Genomic DNA, 25398 nt, shown 5'->3' with positions numbered 1-25398 from the left:
TTCATTTTAGGAATAGTTGGCTAGTTAGCAATAGACAACCAGAATAGTTCTATGTGTTAATATTATAGAATTGCCAGTGAAATCAAACATTTTATTCATTTAGTCCAAAACCCACTGTTTAATGAGAAAATATCAGAGTTAATAGAGAAAAATGTACTGACCTTATAACTGCATTAGTTGAAGCATCAGCATCAGAGGCATTTACCAATAAAACGTCTGTTCCAGTTGGTGCATCTTCAGGAATCGTTGTGAAATACATCTTACTGGCAAAAGTGGGGACATTGTCATTGACATCATATACTATGACATTGATTGTTCCAGTTCCAGTTAAGGTAGGGGTTCCTAGAAAAAAAATAAAAAACAAAAAGCAAAAAAAAATTGATGCATCTTTAAGAATCGCTGTGAAATAAATCATAAAGTTAAAAATGAGTACATTGTGATTCAAATAATATATATACTATGACATTGATTGTTCCAGTTCCAGTTAAGGTAGGGGTTCCTAGAAAAAAAATAAAAAACAAAAAGCAAAAAAAAACGAATCAAGTCTTAATGTGTCCACATAACAAAATAACAAATTTAACAATAATTAGCTATGGACACAATTACTGAAAAGAATTTAGAAAACGTCCTATCAAAGTAAAATTTCTGAATACCTTAGACAAGGGACTGAGTTTTGTAATAATTTAGTTGCAAGAACAGTATTTTTATTTATGAACTAAAATGTGAACTCTTTCCTAGTATTTCTGTACAGAGTTATGTCATGCCCTGATTCTATTTTAAAGGTGCTGATTCAACAATGTAAAACAAAACAATATCATTTAAATGCCACAAAAGAGGCACTGCTGGTAATTTCTCTGGAATTATATTAAAATAGCACAAACCAGATTTGGAGAATACCCATGGGCATGGAATAGTTTGGCCAACTATCAAGGCAATGTTGAAAACTATTTTCCTAGCTGTATATCACAGTTAATATGAAAAAAAATTTTAAACCCCCTTTTCCATACTAATCGATATTTGTTTGTAAAAAAAAAAACTTAGCTTCAACTTAAATCTCCAAACTGTAACTTCCCACTTACTATTGGAAATAATTGTTAAATGGATTTAGAATCATTGTTGTTACATCTTTTTAATATTTGATATAAATGTGAAAGAATTCATTTTTTTATTTCCTGCTCCTGCTCTCTTACCAACATATAGTGAAAATTCAACATTTAAGAAAAACTTGGAGGTCAATATCTGTACTTCACAAAGTGAATAGATTCATCTTGTGGTGAAGGTCAGATGCCATATTTGGCTAGAGTTCTGTGGGTTGTCCCCATAACTAAAAGGCAAATCATCTACTTTTCAGTGTATTTTCACAACCATTGCACAAAAATTAACGCTTTTACATAGAAATGATTAAAGATGTTTGTAGCTGTATTTATCTAAAATCAAATAAATCCCCAGGAGCATTCCTGTTTTAAAATAATCCTTTTGCTCCCATAGTTATTTTACTTTTTATGAAATTTAAACCCTCAGTTCCCCACTCAGTATTCTGTAAATATAGCCATTCATTCATTTAGTCATTGGTCCATTCTGTAAGATGTTTATGAAATACCCCATCACCACAAAATTGTGCAGAGATGCACAACCTTCCAATATGATTTCTTCAAATGATCTTGTGACTTGCTGTTATCTTCTTTACTACTGGTCATCTTTTGTATTCTTAGATTCTAACTACTGATGGCTTAGTATCAACCACTTATTTTAAAAGAATTATTTAATTTATTATTATTATTTAAATTTTTAACACTCACCAGAAAGAGACAGAGAGGGAAAGGGAAAGTGAGAAAGCAAGCTGCCAGGTCCAGGTCTCGAACCACAGTTGGCTATACGAGAATCTAGCACCCCGACCACCATGCTACCTGCTGGCCCAGTACCAATCACTTTTATGTTCCAATGTATAGGAACCAAAATCAAAAGGCTAGAGAATTATGGGATGGAATGGTTTGGGTGATTTGTTAATTTCATGCTTTCTACAGGAAGTTTAAGTTTTATTTTAGATAAAAGAATGTATACTAGAGAAACTGACGGCATTAACAATGCATGACACCCAAAATACCTATGCAGTTAAATTTAGGCTACATGTTATTAACTGTTTCCATATACACACACGTACACACACAGGCCTTTCACAGTTAGGTATTTTATATTAAGCATTTTATTTACATTAAAATATCTTAAAATTCATGACTCCAGAAATCTTACCTAAGAGTGTTTGATTCTAACATGAAAGAAAATTATCCCTCACTCCATTGGTTATATGTATAATTAACTACAAATATTTTAAAAATAGTGCGATTGGCTTTTCATTAATTGCTTAGTGTAAACAATGGTAAGACTGTACCCCAAATATTTTACACACACACACACCCAACATAGATATGAAAAAAGTCCAACAATACATGAAAAGTCTCACACAGTATGTTACTGTCAATAATAGCAAATATTTTTCGAGTCACTTGTACACATGCATTGATTTAAAAATTGACATGCATTATCTAATACTCAAGCTAGTTGTCATCTCCATTTTTTAAACGAATAAACTAAAATTTAGACAGGTGAAGTCACTTTTTTCAAGCCCACAGACTAAATGAGGAATGGTACAAGACGTGATCCATGTGAAATATCCAAACAGCCCAGTCCAGTGCCGTGAGGAGTTGGAAGAGCGCAGTGAGCAGCCCTGCTGTGAGCCCAGGCAACAAAACGAGGCAGGAGGTAGTGAGAAGGCCGTCACTGGAGAGATGCTAGCTCTTTGCCAGTTTAAGTTTATGGGGCATTTAAAGACATTCATCTTGGCACAGATTGACAATTTCTCACAAGCGCCATGTTACAACCAAGGTAAGTGTTTTCAGGAGTATTGGGGATGGCTAATGTTTGGCCTACATTTCTTAAGTCTGTTTCATTGCAAACGGTTAGATAAAAATGGAAGTTAACAATCTGAATAAGTTTAGTAGTGCTTTAAAAAAAGACAAATTTGCCAGAAAATATCTGTGCTTTTGTGTGGGCTAAAGGGGATGCCATGGGAAAGAAAGGGTGCCTATGATGAATGGAGAGAGGGGATAACTAAGTCAAGGTTCCAGGGGCAAAGAACGGGAGGTGAAGCAAGGCCCCTTCCTCTCTTTGATGGTCTTACTCTACTCCCTACATCGCCTTCATCTGTAAAATGAGAATCATAACAATAGACTCTACCCCAAAGAGGGACGGAGGGGAATGTAATTTATGTGTAAGATAATACTTAGCACCTAGTTAAAATGTATTTGGTTTTACTCATGGTTGTTCTTGTACTTGTATTTCAAACAAATGAAAAGGAAATTTGACATTTTAAAAGGCTATTTGTAATTTCACAAATTTTTATGTTATAACTCAAGGATTCCTCACCCTACCTACCCTTCACCCTGCCAAACCTTTTAACTCAATCTTTTATTCAGGAAAACAACCAGAATCATAATTTGTCGTAACAACTGCTTTGTAGTCTGAACATATGGGACACTTTGATAATTTTTCTATATGTATAGAAAATACACTGAATTGGAAATGTTATCATCCAACATCTAAAAGTTTACAGGGAGAGTGTAAGGAAGCTCTGAATATGTTTGATAGGCCTGTTGCTTTCCATTCCACAATGCTTCAACCTTAAAGAAACAACCCTGCAACTGGCAAGCCAAAGCTTTATCTTGGGGATTCTAAAAAGTGTCTGGTGACACACATATGCTAAACCTCAGCAGTGATGACTAACTCTTCTGGTGAGGATCATGTGATTTCTTTCTTTGTCTGTGATCTGCATATTGCTGTGCATACATTTTCTGGGTTAGCAGGCAAACAACTAAAAAAAAGTTATTTACCCAGGACAGCTTTCAGCAAGTTCATTCTCACTGACCACATAGCAGAGTATCTTGTGTCTTGTTTTTGCCTGACGATTTTCAAAGCCCACCAGTGACAACAGACAAGCCTGGCTTGAAAAGTGACCCTCTAAGTGAGCCTCTATCCCCATGAGGCCTCTTCCCAAGTCAAGATCTTTCCCCGGAGCCCCCTGTTCACACCTTATCATTGGTCACAACGTGCTTATAAGTGCTCAATGTTCTCTTCTTGTTCTGTGTCCCACTTCAAGATTAGATAGAGTATAGGGCACAATCTCTGCGGTTCTCTTGGTTTTCTTGCCTCAAGATGTGCACGTAGGTCTTACTTTTGTTTGTTTTGTTTCATTTTTCAAGAGAAATCTTACAAAATGTTGTCCTAAACTCACACCAGGCACAATTGTGTGCTTGTCTGAAATCCTGAGAGGAGAATGTTGGAGAAGGGACAGTGGTTACCCATCCTCACTGGGGGGCGGGGGGAGGATTTCTCACTTTCCCTCCATGTCTGTCTCTCTCTCTCTGTCTCCAGCAAGTGCACCATCCTATGGCAGAAAGCTAAAAACAAAACCAAAAAACTTCCAGTTTCAATTCTGCCTCTAATAGTTTTAAAGTGTCTTTTTAAGTTTTTTAAAAATTATTTATTTAATTCCATTTGTTATTATTATTTTTTAATTTGAACAGACAGAGACAGAGAGAGAGAAAAAGAAACAGTTTGAGAAAGCAACTCTCCAGGCCTGGGACTCAAACCATAGTCAGCCATGTGGGAATCCAGTGCCTTTAACCACCACGCCACCTACCAGACCCCCTCTAATAGTTTTGACTTCTGTTCTTGGGCATGGAGTTCACCAGGTCTATTCCAGCTCTTACTTGTCACTGCCCCTCAGTTTAGTCAGGAAAGAGAAATCAAGGGAGAAGAGTGCAAATGTCCCCTGGTTTTAAGAGAGGGTATATACACAAGCATAAATATAAACATGCATACAAATATATGCTGGGTTTAAGGACAACAATTCTGATTTCAGTTCTCGACCTACTGATGTTGAATCTCTTTGATAATTACCAGATGACACATAAAGGTAGTTGGATGTATCATCCTTGAACCGCAGAAAGTTCTGGACTGAAGATTAAGTAATGATAAAGCTCGTGGGACATGTCACCTGGGTATACCCGTGAAAATGTTACGAAACAGGCATCCATGTACCCTGAATGACTTCTCACTGTTAAAACGGTTAAAAAGCAAGCAAACAAACAGAGAAGCAACAATGCCACATGGTTTCCTTATTCAATTTGTGCAGAAGGGGAAGGGCCAAGATCCGTGGTGGACAAAAAGTAGAGCACTTGTGTCCCCTATCTGTCAAGAATGCTGTAGAAATGAGATTTTTATAATATATAAAGTCATAATGCATGCCACTCGACCTTGAGCTTGGTGTGTATTAACTTCTCCCTTCCTTTTATACCTAGAAATCTAGCCTAGTGGCTGCATGGCTGAAAGTTCAAAGAATTGAACACTTCTGGAAATACACAACGTGGGAGACAGAGGGCTTAGTTTAAGGCTGGAGTTAGAGCACAGGACTGCGGACAGAGGTGTATGTTTTGGAGATAGTGTATTACTTATAAACAGATGGGCCCAATTAATCCTACAGCCCTTGAGAAGAATCAATACTAGTGGCCAATGTGTAGCTTGATGGATCTGATAATGATGAGTTACACAGGCAGTGGCCTCGCAGGGCAGAACTGTTCACTTTCATCTGGGAGTGATTTATAAGAACCAGATGCAATCAGAAAGACGAGGCAGGAAGTCATGACACAGGCTCACGGGAGAGGATAGTGAGTCAATGGAAGAGGGAGGGAATACAGATAAAATTCTAAAAATCAAGGTCTCAGTAGTTGGTAATTGCAGAGGCTAGAGGGGGTGCAGTGAACATTTCAATGAACAGTGACAATTACAATGAGAAGTCGAAAGTCTAATTATGATTAGTAGTCAATTTAAATATACCACACTTAATGTGTCGAATTATGTTTCATATATCCATAATGCGCATATGTACAAACAGGTCTACACACGTGCTTATATCTGAACATCAAATAAACATAGACAGACTGATTAAAAAAAAATCTTTCTTAAAATTTCAGAACAAATAGCAAGCAGTACATATTATTCTGAATGGCAGCATTTTCTAAAGTGTCCAAAACCCGAATCTCACTCACACACACATACACACACCCACACACAAAGTCTGTCCACAGTTTAATTCTCCAGTTGTTCGTTATGTCACAGATATTCCCAGGCCTTGTCTGAGTCACATTTTATAGCCTTGAATTGAGAAGATGGTTAAACAGATATTGCATTTTAAGACAGGTGGCTTAATAAGCTCACACATACTGAAATGCAGTTCAAGGACATTTAAAATGAGATTTAAAAAAGAAAAGTTTTAGGCGGTACTCTATCAGAAAGTACATGTTTAATAAGTGTAATGAATGAGTCTAAATGACTAAGTTCAAACTCCAGGCAGATTGCATTTTTATGTTGGCCCTTATAAAGTAAACATACTTTCCTGAAACATGAAAACCTATTCATCAGATACAGAATTTTTGCCTAACTGAAATCTGTTGCTTTGCAACTAAGCGGATTTCATTCTTGACCACAAACATTTGGTGAATGGGTCCCCTGACTGGATGTGTATTTGCTGTAGTAAAGTATTTGCTTTTTTCCCATGAAGTAAATTCATTTTTCACACAGTAAATAATCCATCCACTGAAAATGTATTGAAATTCATCCTATAATAACACTAAAAGTTATGTAGTTAGATTTAAATTTGAATCCAGAAAACATACAAAACTAGTATGCAACATTTTAATTATGATCAACAGCCTTGCTTTGTAAAATTATGGTTCCTAAAATAATTTATTAATTCTTTTTTTTTTGGAGAGGTTTTGTTCACTATAGAGCGTGTGGGCTCACCAGACAGACAGAGAGAGACATAGAGACAGAAAGTGAGAAATCACCCCCCAGGGGGGATGGTCATGCCGTAATCCCTTCTCCTCCATTCTCCTCTCAGGATCTTGGGCATGCACGCACATGCACCCGGCGTGAGTTTTAAGCCACCCTGGGTCTGGGATACGAACCGCGGTAAACTACTTGGGAGTCCAGCGACACAGCCATTACGCTAACTGCTGGTTCCAAATAATTTATTAATTCTATAAATATATTTATCTAAATTAAATATATTCACACTGAAGTATCATTTGATTTTTTTTTCATGATTTCTGCAGGAATCTTTCCCAAAACACTGCATTTCCTTAATGCAAATTGTATACTAAATAAAAACAAGTAAATCTAAAAGAAATGATCTAGTAATGTTACAAAAATGATACAGAGAAGTTACATGATGTGAATATAATTAATATCACTGAACCACATACCTAAAAGTAGTTAAAATGGTAAATTTCACGTTATGTGTTATAGAGTCTACCACAATTATAAAAAGTTATAAAGTAAATATAATATTAACTAAATATTTTTATCCTCACAAAAAGTACATTATGAGAAATTAGTATATAGAAGATACTCAGAAAAACTCAATATAGATATTAAAAATACGAAAAATAGAGGCTACCACATATTTTAAATTCTATCTGCCTCCCAGGTGGAAATATCAACTTACATATTTATGAAGTAGTTAACAAAATAGACTATGGGAATTATTAATTTTTTTTGAGAGAGATTTTTACAATAACACCCATGCACTAGCCAGAGAGACAGAGAAAGTGAGAAATCACCCCTCGTCCCCAAGAGGGGATGGCCATGCCACAATCCCTTCTCCTCCATTCTTCTCTCAAGATTTTGGGCATACATGCTCACATACCCAGCATGAGTTTAAGCCACTGGGTCCAGGACTCAAACTGTGGTCAACCACATGGAGTCTAGTGCCTTAACCACTATGCCACCTGCTAGCCCCAGAAATGATTAAGGTTTTTTTTTTTTTTTTTTTTCCCCATTAAATTTTTTTTTCTTTATTTACATTCATTCACTGTACATCATTATAGCATACAAAATGAGATTTTTCCATTGAGAATACACTGTATATTGGCTCAATCAAGCACATCAACATATGTGTTATTGTCAACAAATCATTTTCCATTTCTTGTTTTCTGTATATTTTGCCTTTTTTCCCATCCTTGATTCCCTATCTCACCCTCTGCCATCTCCCACCCTCCTCCCACACTGTGTCTGGTATCTATTGTTGCTTTCTATGCCTCCCCCATTTTATTGTTTCACTAAATATCTTAATAAATCTAAATATTTTCAATAGCAAGCACAGCTGATATGTACATATCCATGAACACAAGACTGACTTTAGGCATAAACCTCAGTGAATAGAATGAACATACTGTAAAGTAGCACCTAACTAGGGCTATATAGCTTAACTGCAGTCATCAAATAAGTATTTTTAATGCTTTTTTTTCTTCTGAAATTTTTTTTATTAATTTACATTCATTCCCTGAGCATCATCACAACATTCTAAATGTGGTTTCCCATCTAGAATATACTATATAGTGGCTTAATAATGCATGTTATCATCCATAATATTCCATTTCTACTTTCATATATATGTTTTTTACCCCATGTCTAGCCCTCTGCCCTATTCCACTCTCTTATTACACTATCTCTGCTGTCTACAGTTGTCTTCAATTCCTTTTCCCCCAACATTTCGTTGATCACACAATATCATAAGTAATCTAACTACTTTCAATAGCAAGATCAGCCGATGGTTTCAAGAAAAGCAGTTTTGAACTGGTAAGGATATTTCTTTGAAACTTAAAGCCTAGAAACAGGTTAGTATTCTGTTCAAATAGTCGGAACATGAATCTATTGATAGCTGAAGACAGGACAAAAGTCCTTAAAACCAGACAACAAAGCTTAGAAGAAAAGCAGCAATATTTTAGTCAAGTCGTAGAATACTGTTTCATCAGTTCAGTCTCATGTACTTAATCTTTCTTCTGTATCTGTTGAGGTTCGATGTTCCAGATTGAAATCTGGGATGTAATACTCAACTCCAGCTTTTGGCCCTACAATTAAGTTGCCCATTTTCTTAGTTTCTGAACTCTTATTTCTGTGTGTCTGCATTTAATTTTACTGACATAGCACTCCCTTAAGAACTTCTTGGAGATCCGGTCTGGTGCTGGTAAATTCTTTCAGGTTTTGTTTATCTGGGAAAGTTCGTGTCTTTTCTTCCCAAATGAACGATAACCTTGCTGGGTACAGAATTCTCGGTTGAAATTGCTTTTCCCTTAATACTTTGAATACATTTTCCCATTCTCTCCTCGCTCTCATTGTTTCCGATGAGAGGTCTGCCGTTAGTCTGATGGGATACCCTTTGTAGGTAACTTGCCTTTTTTCTCTTGCCAGTCTTAGTATCTTGTCTTTGTCTGTGGTTTTGGTCAATCTGGCTATAATGTGTCTTGGAGAAGATCTTCTTGGGTTGATTCTATTTGGGGTCCTCTGTATTTCTTGGGAATGGATCTTTGAGTGCCTCTCCAGGTTTGGAAAATTTTCTTGTAAGATTTCATGGAATAGATTATCAATGCCCTTATGAGTCTCTTCACCTTCTGGGATGCCTATTATCCGGATGTTTGGACGTTTGATGGTATCTAGTACTTCTCGCATATTATTCTCAAATTTTTGGGCCATTTTCTCAGTCTTCGCGGTGGATTTTTCTAGGCCAACCATTTTCTCTTCTACATTAGAGATTCTATTTTCTGTATGATCTAGTCTGCTTTTAATACTTTCAAGGGAGATTTTGACTTCTTGTATTATAGCCTTCATCTCTAACAGTTCCATCTGATTCTTTTGTAAAGTGTGAAATTCCTCTTTTAGATCTTGCATGAATTTCCTTACCTCCTGGAACTCTTCAACTCCTTTCTCCTTTCTCTTCAGCAGTTCCTTGTCTCTCTTCTCTTCCATCTTTGTTAGCTTTGCCATTATGAATGTTCTGAATTCTTTATCAGACATTTCCATGATTTCCATTGAACTGTGTGTGGATAAAGAGGAGCTATCCTTTTCCCGTGTGGAAGAGGTATTTTCCTGCTTCCCCATATTTCTTGTGGTCCTGCAGTGATTTCTAGTCATCTGGTGGATGATCGGTTTCTTCCCAAACACGCGAGTTCAATCACACGAGTTTTGAATGCTGGAGGCCCAGTTATCAGTGGGACATCTTCCTTTCTCCCCAAATGGCTAGATCACAGGAGCCATGGAGCTGTCTGCCTCTTGAAGAAGGGCTGTTCATGCGAGTTTTGGATGCTGGAGGCCCAGTTATCAGTGGGACATCTTCCTTTCTCCCCAAATGGCTAGATCCAGAAATGATTAAGTTTTAACAGACTAGAATTAGAGCACTTTTAAAAAGAAAAACAAATTCCTCATAATGAAATCGAGTTATTTTCTATTATACACAATGTTTTTTTTTTCCTGATATATAAATTTTTTCCTTAATATTGCAAAAAGTTTATTGCCATTTCAAACTTGAATTTTCTTTACACAATCAGATTTATAGTTTATATGGCGTAAATGAATAATAGATTAAAAATTATGTTGGGACCAGCAGTTAGCGTAATGGCTATGTCGCTGAACTCAACAGTGGTTTGACTCTCAGATCCAGTGGCTTAAACTCATGCCAGGCACATGTGCGTGCGTGCCCAAGATCCTGAGAGGAAAATGGAAAAGGGATTGTGGCATGGCCATCCCACCTGGGGGGGGTGATTTCTTGCTCTCTATCTCTCTCTGTCTGTCTTTCCAGCGAGCGCATGTACCCTATAGCAAAAACCTCTCCAGAGAAAAAAAAATTACTTTATCAAATTTTAATTCTATGGAATAGAACAGCAATTCTAATCAACAGGATTTTATTAGTTAAGTTTTCTTTTGAAAGTACAAATGAACTTTTATATAGAAAGTTCCTTTCCTACTAAAGAATAGCTAATTTAAAGAAAGGTATTTAAATAAGTGATTTATAATAACACTGTATGTCACTGGGGATGGCAGGTGGTATGGTGGGTAAGAGTGCTGGACTCTCATGGCCGACCATGGTTTGAGCCCTGGACTGGCAGCTCACTTTCTCACTTTCCCTTCTCTCTTGCTCTGTCCTTCACTGGTCAAATTAAAATAAATGAATTAAAAAATAAAAATAAATAATTCTTTAAATAAAATAATACTACTTTATGTCACTAAAAAACATAATGCAAAGACTTACTAGAAATTAGAGGAATAATCAATTATCAACTTGGAAACACATTTCCATCTAACTTAAATACTCCAATGGAAATAACCAAAGCTGCCTCAGATTAAAATATACAAGTAAATTCAGAGCAATTAATTTCTGGTAATTGATGATAACCCTAGTACTAACTGATTTACAGAGGAATTGGTGCCTTATGAAAAATTTTCAAACAATTTTTGTTACTAAAAATGTTTATGAAAAAACACACAAGATAATTTTTTATAATATTTTCACAGAAATAATACTGGCAAAATGCAATCTCTTTGGAACATTAAAAAAACCCACCCTTATCAGATGTAAAATGGCATATTACACAAGTCTAACCTCTCTGTAGACAATTTTTAAAAAAATAAACTATTTCTTTTTTGGGTTTTTTTTGTGCTTATTTATTATGTTATTTTTTTTTTATTTCAATTTCTTTTATACATTCAATACAATGACCCTCTTCAACTAAACAATGTGACAGGTAATGTTAATTTTAATGTGAATTCATACCCTCACCAAGAAAATTAAGTATGGTGATTAGTCCTTTTAGATTGCTAGTGTTAACTTTTACAAAAGCATCCAGTTTCTCCTTCATTAAAAAGTAATTTCCAATCCCTGCATAAGCATGAAGTTTATTCCCTCTCTCAGTTGGATGATAAATGCCCTTAATTAGAAATGCTAATAACTGAATTTCCCCTACAGATCTATTAATTATGCTGACACACAGACAATTCATAACTGAACTTTTCGGCCACATCTAGTCAGAATATCTCCACACTCCTTTAGTATATTAGGCTGTGACCAGATAAAGGAAAACATATTTCATTTGTATACAAATTAATCTCTCACCCTCAAACATAAAGCAAATACACACACACACACACACACACACACACACACAGAGCCTAGCCTATTGTATTGTCTTTACATATAGGCGTCTATCATACATATTACATTTCAGGTGTCTATCATTCATATTGCATATTCTTAGTACAATGTCTAACATTTGATTTTCATATTGTACTTCATAAAATTCTTAGATATGCATGTTTTGATTGATGAAGAGAATAATCCTGTGATTTCTAATTTACGAATATCCTTACTTTATGATTTTTTAAAATATTTTGCTAGAGGGCACTGTGCTCACCAGAGAGAGACACAGAGAGACAGACAGGCAGAGAGAGCTAGAAAGCACACTCCCCACTATGGAGAATGGCCACACCGAAATTCCTTCTCCTTTATTTCTCCCTCCTTTGGGGATTTGGGTCCTACATGGACAAGTGTTTTGTGTGTTTTTCAAGCCACCTGGTCCAGGACTTGAACCACGTAGTTGGTCAAGTGGAATCCAGATGCCTTAACCATCATGCCACAGGCTGGTTCCCCTGAGCTATTCTAATGACAAGGAACCACAAGTCATTTTTACTCTCTCAATCAATTTCTAAAAAATATTTATTTTTTTGGTTTTTATTTCTTTAGAGACAGAGTCTTCTATGTTTCCTAGGCTGGCCTCAAACTTATGATACTCCTGACTCAACCTTCTGAGTAGCTGTGATTACAGGCAGGCACCACTCAGGCATGCACCACAAGGCTCTTATTGATACAAAAATAATCTTTATTCCAAATAGAAGACACTTCAATAAACATAGTCTATATAAAACAAAATAGGGTAGATAAGCTGGTATGTGAGAAAAAGTGAATCATAGTTGAAAACTGTCCTCTCACCAGATCAGCTGGCTCCAAAATCTGTTCTCACTGATGAGCTACAAGAGACTTAAGTGACTTAACTTTTCCAATAACAAATTCTGGTTTTTACTTATATTTTTCAAATCTTTAAAATTTGAATAACAGTATCTAACATACAGGGCAGTTGTGAGATAAAAATAAGATAATGTGATCTTCCTTGAGAACTATTGTTTTAAATCTAACTTTCTACTTGACACACTCATAGACTGTCTCATAATATCTCAAAAATAGTATGTCCACAAAGCAATCTGATAATCTGCTCTAAAATCTTTTCTCTCCCTGTCTTTAAATTGCTCAAGTGAATAATCTGGGACTGAACTTTGATTTGTCTCTGCCACTAACTTCCTACATCTGCAATTGCAAAAGAAACCTTCAAAATGGATAAAATATGTAAGCACTTCGCACCTGACTGGGATTAGAACATGCTGCCCCCGTTGCGGCACCTTCATGTGCTGGGTATTTTAAGCTGAAGGCATTTTGGAAAGGACAAGTACCGAAAGGACTTATTTTCTCTTCTGTGAAGCAGGTCATAGGCCCTCATGCAAGAGGTGCCCTCCTTACCACTGGAGGAAAGGACCACCTTTATCTCCCAAGATGGAGCTACCAGGAGAGAAATCAGACAAGCCTGCCTGGCTGTTTCCCCCAATTTATTATTGTTAACTCATACTCTCTTCTTTCTATTATGTTCCCATGGCTTTCCACTCTTCTCAGACCTAGTGGGAAAATGCTCAGGCTTGGGACCAGCAGATGGTCTAATGGTTATGTCACTGGACTCCCACGTATTCGACTGTGGTTTGAATCTCAGACCCAGTGGCTTCCAACTCACTCTGGGTGCATGTGCACGTGTGCCCAAAATCCCAAGAGGAGAATGGAGAAGGGATTGCGGCATGGCCATCCTCCCTGGGGAGTGATTTCGCGCTTCCTGTCTCTGTCTCTCCAGCAAGCATGCGTGCTCTATAGCAAAAGTCTCTCTCTCTAAAAAAAAGAAAAGATCAGGTTTAACCATTTCTTTAGGTCTTCATTTCCATATGAAGGCTCCCATGTCATGCAAAATTTATATTAAATAAATGTTTAAGCTTATCTCTTGTTAATTTGTAAGTCTCATTTACAGGGAGTGAGTCATTGAACCTGTCATAAAATGGGTAAAGGGGGGAACCAGCAGTTAGCGTAATGGCTATGTCGCTGGATTCCCACATAGTCGACTGCGGTTCGTGTCCCGGACCCGGTGGCTTAAAACTCACGCCGGGCGCGTGTGCGTGCGTGCCCGCCCAAGATCCCGAGAGGAGAATGGAGGAGAAGGGATTGCGGCATGACCATCCCCCCTGGGGGGTGATTTCTCGCTTTCTGTCTCTATGTCTCTCTCTGTCTGTCTGGCGAGCGCACACGCCCTACAGTGAAAATCTCTCCAAAAAAAAATGGGTAAAGGGGAAACAAAGATGTCTTAACACAGCACAGTCACCTAACCTCGAACACTGCCTTCACCCGCAATGACCACTATCATGCCTCCTGGCCACTGTGCAATTCTGTTCTTCTTCAGCACTGCTCTTGAAGTTCCTTCTCTGCAAAATCAGATCTTTCTCAAATCCCGGTCACTCCCCTTCAGGGGTTTAACAAAGTTTAATTTTGCCTTTAAATAAATCTCTCTTCCTACTGTGTGAAAGGCCTCTCTGATATAACCCTTACCTAGCTCATCTTCTAAGTTTCTTCTTCCTTTTTTCTCTAGCCCAGCCACTCAGACCCTCTTAGTTATTCTGATGTAAAAACCTTGATCCCTGCAGTAGGGCTGTTTCCTCTGCAGGCAACACCACTTAGCAGATGTTCCCACTGCACTTTCCTGACTCTATCATCAGGAATAACAACTCCAGCCCTCCACTCTCCTTCTACTAGCCTGTTACTGACCATCACTGCATTTTTGTATCACTTTCGGTCTATGTATTATATTTATCTTCCTTTCTTGTGTTTTTTTCTTTTTTTTTTTTTCCCCAGAGGTTTTTGCTATAGGGCATGTGCCCTTGCCAGACATCAGAGACAGAGAGACAGAAAGCGAGAAATCACCCCCTGGGGGGACGGCCACACCACACTCCCTTCTCTTCTGTTCTCCTCTTGGGATCTTGGGCATGCACGCACACGCACCCAGCATGAGTTTTAAGCTACCTGGTCCAGGATACGAACTGTGGTCGACGACATGGGAGTCCAGCGACATAGCCATTACTCCAACTGCTGGTTCCAATTATCTATCTTTCTGACCAGAGTCACAGCTCTATAGGGCAAAGACTTTCTCTTTTTATCACTTTATCTCTAGCACCTAAAAAAATACCTGGCAGGGAGGGCTCCATCAACATTTTTTGACAAAACAGAACAATGATTCTTGTTAAATATTAAGACAGCCCACAGAAGCATAAAAGTCTCATTGACTATAATCAGAACTTACATACAGGGTTTATTAGGTTATTGTCACCGTCTGATTTTAATAAATGCAGACAGATAATTGGCAGTGGTAATTAGCAATAACATCTTTCCACCTGTAAAGGGTAATGAATTTTTAATATCTTCTTCTTAGCAACTTGATTTGAATTGCACCTGCATTTAAGCTTATTTTCAAATGATTATTATTGAAAGTATTGATTTCAATTCATTTGACTTCACTTAGAAATGTTTGGAAACATTTATTTATTTGAGGAAAGAAAAATAGCGGTTGTTTTATTCATTCATGTACACTTATATATCATGTAAGAAAAGAAGGCTTTAAAATTGCGTTTTTTGAAATCGATGTTATATGGAGTCAGCAGAATTTTTTTTCTCTTATAGGATGTGTGTGCTCACCATAGAGAGAGAGAGAGAACAAGAAGCAAAGTGAGAAATCACTCCCCATGAGGGATGGCCATGCCACAATCCCTTTTCCTCCATTCTCCTCTCAGGATTTTGGGCACACATGCATACATACCTGGTATAGGATCCAGCCACCATTAACCACTATGCCACTGGCTGTCCTCAGCAGAATACTTTAATGAATATCCTAATTTTTTAAAAAATATTTGATCAGTAGGGTGCAGGAGAGCAAGAACGGGGTGGACAGGCACAATCCTGGATTCTGTTCTCCCCTCTGTCGCTACCTGGGCCTGTGAGCTCTGGGAAACTACGTTCTTATCCCAGGCTTCAGTTCCCATAGCTAGAAAATAAAGGAAGTGTTGGCTCCTCTCCAAGAAGTTCTCGGGCCAAAAAATTGTCATGTTAAGTCAGATTTCTCTAACTTAGAATTTTTTTGAATATATTTCTCTTTAAAAATACCTCTACGTTACGCACTGAATTATAACTGTAATGTTCCCCAGCTGCCATACCATCTTGCATTACCGCCTTCTCACATACTGCTTGGGTTCCCTGCAAGAGTGTGGCCAATATCAATGGCTCTCAGGCTTTAAGCTTACTAGTGAGAGGATCAGCTCATCTTAAGATGAAGGGGCTGGCAGGTGGTGTGGTGGTTAGGGCACTGGATGCCCACATGATTAACTGCAGTTCGAGTCCCAGATCCAACATGTTCCTTTCTCCCTTTCCTTCTTTCTCTGCCTCTCTGTGCTCAAATTAATAATAATAAATAAAACTAAACAATAATTCTTTTGAAAAAAGAAAAAGAAAATTCTCAGTGACAGATAATTTACCTGCATAGATGGTTATCTACTGGAATAGTTTCTCTCAACACCAAAATTTTCATACAGAATTCAACACAAGCCTACTCTCAATACTAAGTTGATGTGAAAAGCGACAGACCCTCATGTTTAAGGCATGTGAAGCCAATGGCTACAGGTAGTATATCTGCATATATGCTTGGATACTTAGGAGATATGGAAGGCATCGCTATTTTCTTTTGCTTTAGGAAGCCCAGACACAAAAGATTGCCAAATGATAAAACTTTTCAAAAGCACACAGTTTCTATTTATGCAGATTTTGAATTAGTGAATCAAGCTATGAAAAGGGAAACAGCAAAGCAGAGAAATGAGACTTGCCCAGAAATATCTACTAGATAACAGAACTGAATCAGAGCCAAAAAGAGCAGGCGAGAGTCACGACAAGGTAGCTCTAACAGTGTTTTTAACCATTTGAATCTGAATTAAAGCCATGAAATGCTTTACATACGATTACAATTTATCACATCATAACAAATACTGCGGAGACTTAAATAACCTGTGCTACAGTTCAAGGCAGGGGTCAGTGTGAATAAACACAACCAATGTAGCCAAAACTTCTGGAATTTCAGCCATGAGTTCAAAAGATTTGCATTTTTTTCCTTTTGGAAGGTCCTTTAAAAATTGTATAAGAGATGACTATGTAATAATACATGAAATGTAAGTATTTAAATTAAATCTGAATTACAGTTGATATTAAAAGAATGGGTTGGTGATTAAATGATAACTACTATCATTTTTCACTCATTAAATCATCTGTTCACTCAACAAACATTTATTAAGTACCTATTATATCACAGGCCCTGTTTTGAGTGTTTCTGTTAATTCAGTTTTGAAGGAGACCAAATGGTTGCATTCTACTGGAAAGATGGTAGAGATCAACGAGTTAAACAAACTATAGATACTCACATACATTACTTGCATACATAAACGTGGAATTTTAGATTGCAATTAACATGGAGAAGAAATAACAAGGCAGAGTGATAGGGAGTCACTCTGGGAAGAGAAGGGGGGCGGGGCATTAGTTTGGTGGCCAGATAAGTCCTCTCTGGGAAGTTGAAAGTTTCTCTAGATATAATGACAAATGATCAAGGTATAAATACTCCTCAACCCCCTTCTCCACTCAGGCTGGGACAATACAAACAATACAGCAGAGCAGACAGGACAGGAAGGGAGAATTACAAGTGCAAAGAGCCAAGGGCAGAGGAAAAGCATCAACAGTGTGTATAAAAAGAAGCCACCCTCATCTGAAGTATTTGCTGATTTCTGTGGCACAAATACTTCTGCCAAATACTTCTGTTAGATTCTGTGAATGTGAAGACATTGAACACAGGGTTGGGAGGGGGCTGCTGTTGACCTGGGGCCAGTGTGCCATGGTTGGTACAAGATAAAGGCAGCAAGCAAGGTGTGGTAGAAGGGGTCAGACAGATGGGCAGAGGCTGGGGCAGCCAATGCCAGACGGTCAATGGTGTATAATTTAGTTTCCTGTAGATCATGAAAGAGGTTTTAAGTAAGCTATGAGTAGGGACACCTAATTTATAATCTTCAAAATATAATTTAGGGGCCGGTAGATGGCATGGTGGTTAAGGTGCAGAACTCCCACATGGCAGTTCCCAGATTGAATCCCGGACCCAGTGGCCTGAAATTCATACTGGATACACATGCATCTATGCATTTATGCCCAAAATCCCAGAATGAGAATGGAGGAGAAGGGATTATAGCATGGCCATTCCCTCTGGGGCGGGTGATTTCTCACATTTCCTCTCACTATCTCTGTCTCTCTCTCTCTCTCTAGCAAGTGCACGCACCCTGTGGTAGAAACCTAAAAAAAAAAAAAAAAAAAAAAGAGTCATTCGTCAGTTAGCACACTGTGCACGATTAAAAATAGGTAGGTAGGAAGCTGTTATACTAGACCTGGGTGAGACTAAGGAGGTAGCAGTGGAGATGAAGAAAAGCCAATACACTCAACACTTTGGGATTTTTTAAAATCAATTGCTTTATTTGTTATCTATCCATTTTTCTCTATATCTACTTATCTATTTTTGCTTCATGGTGATGAATTTTATTTCTTGACAGTTTAAAAAAGTTATTGTGATTTCTGTTTTGTATATAATCATTGTATATCTTAGCATGGTACAGAATGGCTTTTATTTTTTTTTAAGGGTTTTCCCATAGGGTGTATGTGCTCACTAGAGAGACAGTGGGAGGGAAAGTGAGAAATCAGCCCCCAGGGGGATGCCCATTCTGCAATCTCTTCTCCTCCATTCTCCTCCTGGGATTTTGGGCACACACACACATGCACCTGGCGTGATTTTCAAGCTACAAGTCAGGAACCCATGGTTGGCCATGTGCAAGTCCAGTGCCCTCACCACCATCCCACATTCTGGCCCACTGTATGGTTTTTAAAGACAAGCATACAGTGTGTAACATATAGATATATTCATCTTCTCCAGCACTGAGTCTACTTGCTAAGGGACTTGCTGAAGGTAGGGGACAAAGGGAGAAAAACGAAGAATGATAATGAGGTTTGTTGTCAGCCATTATGAAGTGTGGACAGAGGGCAATTCATGGAGGGCAGAGTGGTGAGTAGAAGTCAAGAAGTTTTACCTTGGACTTACCAAAGTTGAGATATCTAGCAAACAGGTTGCCCAAGATTAATAGCTACAATGAGCTCTGCCTTATCTGTTTCAGTCAATAAATTTTCATGTAGGCCTGAGTATTCCCACTTGTAGATATGAACATAATGGTATAGCTAACTTGTCCAAGGTCAGGTAGGTAGGAAACAGCAGAGGTGGGATTTGAACCTAGGCTTAACTACAAAGTCTATATTTTGACCTGCTGGATATACTTCTATTTTGTAAATTAATTCTTGTTTTGAATTTTTTGAAGTACACTGTGCTGGTTTCCCTGATAATTTCCTGCTTCTTACTACATAGAAAATGTAGTTTTTTAAATTGCACATAAGAGGAAATGATAAGGCAAGCTCTTGAGAGGACAGTTACTTAGGAACAGAATGCCCACCCATGTGAGGGACATCAACACCTTAGTGCAAGTTCCCCTCCTAGAATAAACCACACAGAAGCACCCGCATATTGTGTCAGGAGAGTACTTTTGCCTAGGAATATCTACTTGTTATAGTACTTATTTCTAGAAGAAATAACAGCAAGTAATACATAATGAAGGCAGAATAGCCATATGTTTAATTTATAGTTAAAATATCATCTTTAATTGAGTTGGACTCTATTTAATAATTTAATCCTATGGGAAAAAGTGAGCCAGAATGGTTATACCCTTCTAAGGTTTTGCTATTTAGTGACGTATCATCCAGTTCCACACATGTGACTGTAGCTTATTTGAACAGTAGACAGGAGGAGTTAGAGAGTTTCCAGATGGGCTACTCCAGAGCCAGACAGTCAGTAAATAAAATTAGAATGCTAATGTTTCCTCAAAAAAAAAATGTTTCCCAAGATTTAGAGGTCTGCATGATTAAAAAGCTGCCACTTCAATTCTTGCCAGATTACCGAAGTTGACCTATCTTTCCGCAGACACCAGGTAAGAATTTAAAAAGAGCAAAGAAAAAGTGATTTATGAGATAAGAAATAAAACTGCCAACCTTCTTCTCTTTAGAAAACTTTGATATTTTCCTGATCCTTAGAACACTACATATTTGAGAGTAACATGGCATCTGGGATCTAAAAGCTGCCATATTTTTTTAGAATTTTCTCATGTCATCTACTAATTTGACTTTTAAATCATAGCAGTGAATATGTATTTTATGTCTTGTCTCAAAGATCTTATTCCTGGAAAAGACGATTCAACTGTAGGTGTTGAACTCTGATATGTAAAATTCCCAGTCTCCCCAAATAAGTGGTTTGTTCATGGTCTCAAGGGAATTAACAGAGCATAGAATAGTGGTCACCTAGGAACTTTATGACTTTAACATCAACTAGCCAACTTTCCTGACAACTTCTGATTGCTTCAGACATTAAATTGTACACTTTTCTACCAATGGCTTCAGAAACACCAGTGCATTTCAAGGTGACTCAAAAAATGAAACAAAGAAACACTTGGCTGTACTTTGGGATATTTGGGACAACCTTCAATTAATTCTTTAATGTTCAGGATGGTGACCAAGAGCACCATGGTCACTGAAATTAATTTATGCCTCCTGTCATGCTCCTTGGCATCATTTTTAAGGCACTGAATGACAGACTTTCAAATACCTTAACTATCCTGATAATCTCCATTTTCACTCTTCGTAACTAAGACTCACTCATAACTCTATTTTAAGTCAATATTGGGAGGAATCTTCACACATTTGTGCTTGCCAGAAAGAGAGTAACAGAGACAGTGAGAGAGGATAATTGAGAAATTACCTCCCGGGGAATGGCCACAATGTAATCCCTTCACCTCCATCTTTTTCCTGCGATCTTGGGCATACACACACAGGTGCCTGGCATGATTTTCAAGTCACCAGGTCCAGGACTTGAACCGTAATTAGCCATGTGGGAATCCAGTGATATAACCACTACACCATCTGCTAGCTCCACTTACTTGGTCTTTATAGTTCTCATTTAATGGCAACTGTTCCTCATTGAGTTAGGCTTATGTTACATTTGTCCTTATATTAAGAATTCTAACTCCCCAACTTTCTCCAATTTCAAAGGCTGATGACTGCTGGAATATATCCAGTTTAGCTCTGTGGAACCAGGATTCCGTTCTGGAGCAGCCTGCACCCCGATACCAATGTTAGACTGAACCACCTTCTTGTGAAATTTCCCCCCTACAGACTGACTCACCCATGTCTACAAGAAGTGATTAGATGGTGAGGCCCACCTGGTGTATTCAGAGCTGAAGTACTGCACATGTTTCCTGACTCAGGTGGGAGAGTGTAGGGCCACACTGGCAGGTACTCAGGTGCCTTACAGGCAAGGATGCTTTCTCTCTTAAAGGAATAAAGCTTTGCTTGTGATACATTTAAGCTCTTCTTACATTATATATACATTTTATAAGGTGATTTTTGTGGTGTAAATTATATAGATGCAATCCGTTTAGTAAACTTTAACAAATATTGAATTTGATGGTAAACAAAAAATACTTTCATTCAGTCATGAGGAGCTTGTTCACTTGCCTGAATCTGTAGCTGTAATCACCAAGACAAAGCGCTCCTTTGTCTCTCGGTCCAGACTCTGTGTGACACTAAGTTCTCCGTTGGCTGAGAGGATAAAGGCGTTGTCTTCATTTCCACCAAGTAGAACATAGGAGAGTTTGCTGTTAGAACCTTGGTCATCATCTCTTGCCACAACCTATTGGAGAGCATAGTATGTGTCATGGAGTTGAGTAAAATGAATACAGTGCATATCATGAAACACAACGTATTCATTAAAAACAACGAGGTAGAGCCATAACAAAGCATTCCAAAGACGTATTTTTTAATTTCTCAAATTAAAAATCTGAAAATGGTACAGAATAGTATGGATTGCACAGGGCTATTTATGTAAAAACACACATAAAATGATACATAACATATTTGGAAGACTGCACAAAATGTTAATAGCAATTTCATTTAGGTAGTTAAGTGTATGAAGGAGGAAAAGGGACTAGTATTTGTAATAAATTTTTAAAGCTTTTATATCAGGGCCAGCTGGTGACACAGAGGTTAAGGCACTGTACTCCCATGTGGTTGATCATGAAATCCACACTGGGTGCATGTGCATGCCCAAAATCCTGAGAGGAGAATGGAGAAGAAACGATTGCAGCATGGCCATTGCCCCTGGCAGTGTGGATGATTTCTCGCTTTCTCTGTCTCTGTCTCTCTGGCAAGTGCACACACCCTATCACAAAAATTTCTCTCTAAAAAGAAAAGACTAAAAAAACCGTTTTATAACAATTTATTATCTTACTATGTACAGGTAATTACTTTCACAGTGAAACAAAATTCAAAGATACTCAAATGCGTAGATGTGTTCTAATACACCATACAATGTAATTGAAATGCAATATTTCAATCTGAGAAAATCAATTAAGTTCTTGGTTACACTGTTCAGAAACATTTTCTTTTCCAACTTTGCTACATCTGCAACTGGACATTTATGGATGAGAACAAGGAAAAAAATAGGAAAAACACAGATATTGCAAAAGAGGGGGGATGCTTTTCAACTAGCTGTCTCAGAGTGAACACAGTGCTTGTTTTATCTAAGTATTCCGACCTGGGGACCAGCAGTTAGCCTAATGGCTATGTCGCTGAGCTCCCATGTGGTCAACTGTGGTTGGAGCCCCGAACCCAGTGGCTTAAACTCACGCCGGGCGCGTGTGCATACGTGCCCAAGATCCCGAGAGGAGAATGGAGGAGAAGGGATTGTGGCGTGGCCATCCCCCCTGGGAGGTGATTTCTCACTTTCTGTCTCTCAGTCACTGCATACCTCTCTGTCTTTCTGGCAAGTGCACGTGCCCTATAGCAAAAACTTCTCAAAAAAAAAAAAAAATGTTAAGTATACTGACCTGAAGAATGGTTTTGGGCAGGGTCTCTAAATTCTCAGGAACAGTTACTGAATACGGAGAGAGCTCAAAGATGGGGACAAAATCATTAATATCCAGTAGAACAATGCTGACAGTAGAGGTGTCAGTTCTGGGGGTGCTGCCCCGATCCGTTGCCTGAACAGTTAAGAGGTAAGTAGGGGTCTTCTCTCTATCCAAAGGCTTAGCCACAGTGATAGTGCCCGTGACAGAGTCAATCCGAAATTCCTGATTGGCATTGCCCTCAACGATGCCATAGCGAACCTGTCCGTTTGTACCTTCATCTCCATCAGCTGCAAGAACCTGTATTATATCTGTTCCAGTAAGTGTATTTTCATTAATCTCCACTTTATACAAAGCCTGAGCAAAAACTGGGTTGTTATCGTTGATGTCAAGAACCCTAACTACAACCTCTGTGGATGAAGAGAGAGCTGGCTGGCCTTTGTCCGTAGCCACCACTGTTAAGCTGTACGTAGAGACCTCTTCTCTGTCCAGTTCTCCAGTGAGCCTCACTTCCCCATCAATGGTCCCGATACTGAACTTGTTTCCCAAAGGGGTCAGCAGGGGGTACTCAATGTAGCTGTTTGGGCCACTGTCTGGGTCCGTTGCTTGAGCTTTGAAAACAACTGTATCAATAGGTGTGTTTTCTGGAATGTATGTCAATTTCGGGGAGAGAAAAGTCGGTGGGTTATCATTTACATCCAGCAAGATGATGGAGACTTGAGCCGTGCTAGTGAATCTGGACGCTCAGCAGGGTGTACTCAATGTAGCTGTTTGGGCCACTGTCTGGGTCCGTTGCTTGAGCTTTGAAAACAACTGTATCAATAGGTGTGTTTTCTGGAATGTATGTCAATTTCGGGGAGAGAAAAGTCGGTGGGTTATCATTTACATCCAGCAAGATGATGGAGACTTGAGCCGTGCTAGTGAATCTGGACGCCGGAAGCTGTGGCAGGTCATGAACTTGAACAACCAGGTTGTAGAAGGACTGACTTTCCCGATCCAAAGCTTTTAGGACTTTGAGTACGCCCTTCTGGTCAACTGTAAACTGCTCCAGGCTATCACCTGAAGCAATGCTATAAGCCAACTGGGAGTTGATGCCTGAAAGAGAAGGGAAAATATAAAACTTTCTTATGTGTGTTGACTGCAAACTAGACTGAGGCAGAAATTGGCACGCAATTTTGCATGTTTGACGTACCATGAACCCACACTAATTTTATGAATGATTCAGCTGCAGCTAATTTTTTAGCACCTAATACACACATATAACTTTGTTCCTGTTAACTTTTGATCTGAAAAGATGTTTACAATCTGGTGAACAAATGGCCTACATACTTCTTTCTATTTACTACAGTGTTGAAATGTTAAATTACAAAAATAAAGAAGACAATATACTCCAGAGAGCAGATATTTTTCTATACATTTCCTTGTTTCTATCACACAATTCCTGAGGGTCCCATGCTAATAGTGCCACACTCTGTACTATTTACCAAACATTTATAACTTCAGTAATTTATTGAGGCTGACACCAATTTTCAGACAAGGGTAATAAAATGTTCTGGTGGATGAAATTAGTCATGGATGCTTTAAGTCTACTTTTACATTTCTTGTCAGAACCAATAAATATTTTTTAATTCCTATTAAGCATCTGGTCAAGCAATGGCCTTTAAGAAAACAGTTCTGACTCAAAAAATTTGAAATATATATTCAACATTTTTAAAAAATTCTTTAAAGGAACCGATATGGAAAAACTGTACATAGAACTCTCTAATTCTAAATGTTTACATTATTATTGGGTTATCCTTGAATAATACATATTTTTCCTATGGATATGTGTTACTGTTTAATTAAAACAATAACTTGGTTTTCATTTGAGAAAATTATTGTACAGTTTCTGATATAGAGTGTAGGTCAGGCAATTCATTTAGTAAATAATTTAAAGGCAAATAACTGATAGGTAGTGAAAAGAAAAAGAAAAAGTCAGATATTCTGTCTCAGAATAGTGCTTGTTTCACTGGCCTATAATGCCAAGTGAAAAAGTTAAATAGTTCATATTTTATCCTAAAGATGTTGAGAATAGGGTAGGATATTATGATAAAAGACATCTGTGCACCTAGAGAGCCCCTGCCTGGTAAAAATTTTATATTCTGGACCTGGAGGATGTCTCTTGAGTAACACAGATTGCTGACAAATAGCTCCTGTCTTCAGAAAACACACCTATCAGAAATGGTGTCCCCTCTTGGCAAAGATCCTCCTAGAACAACGTAATTGCCCTTTATTATTATTATTATTATTATTATTATTATTATT

General features: G+C 38.0%; 1 protein-coding gene across 1 annotated transcript in view; it reads right to left on the bottom strand.

Annotated features, from left to right (window-relative positions):
- The window catches only part of FAT4 (FAT atypical cadherin 4), a 177520-nt gene that overhangs the window by 47878 nt on the left and 104244 nt on the right, over nt 1-25398 (bottom strand). The window contains exons 6-9 of the mRNA XM_006153139.2: nt 23837-24189; nt 23077-23661; nt 21707-21881; nt 162-342 (exon numbers count right to left, since the gene is read on the bottom strand). Of these exons, the coding sequence (XP_006153201.1) occupies nt 162-342; nt 21707-21881; nt 23077-23661; nt 23837-24189 (1294 nt within the window). The remainder of the gene's footprint in view (nt 1-161; nt 343-21706; nt 21882-23076; nt 23662-23836; nt 24190-25398) is intronic.

This window comes from Tupaia chinensis, unplaced genomic scaffold (genome assembly GCF_000334495.1).
Source record: "Tupaia chinensis unplaced genomic scaffold, TupChi_1.0 Scaffold000362_1, whole genome shotgun sequence".
NCBI classification, from domain to species: Eukaryota; Metazoa; Chordata; class Mammalia; order Scandentia; family Tupaiidae; genus Tupaia; species Tupaia belangeri.
This window is presented reverse-complemented; position numbering and strand designations above follow the sequence as displayed.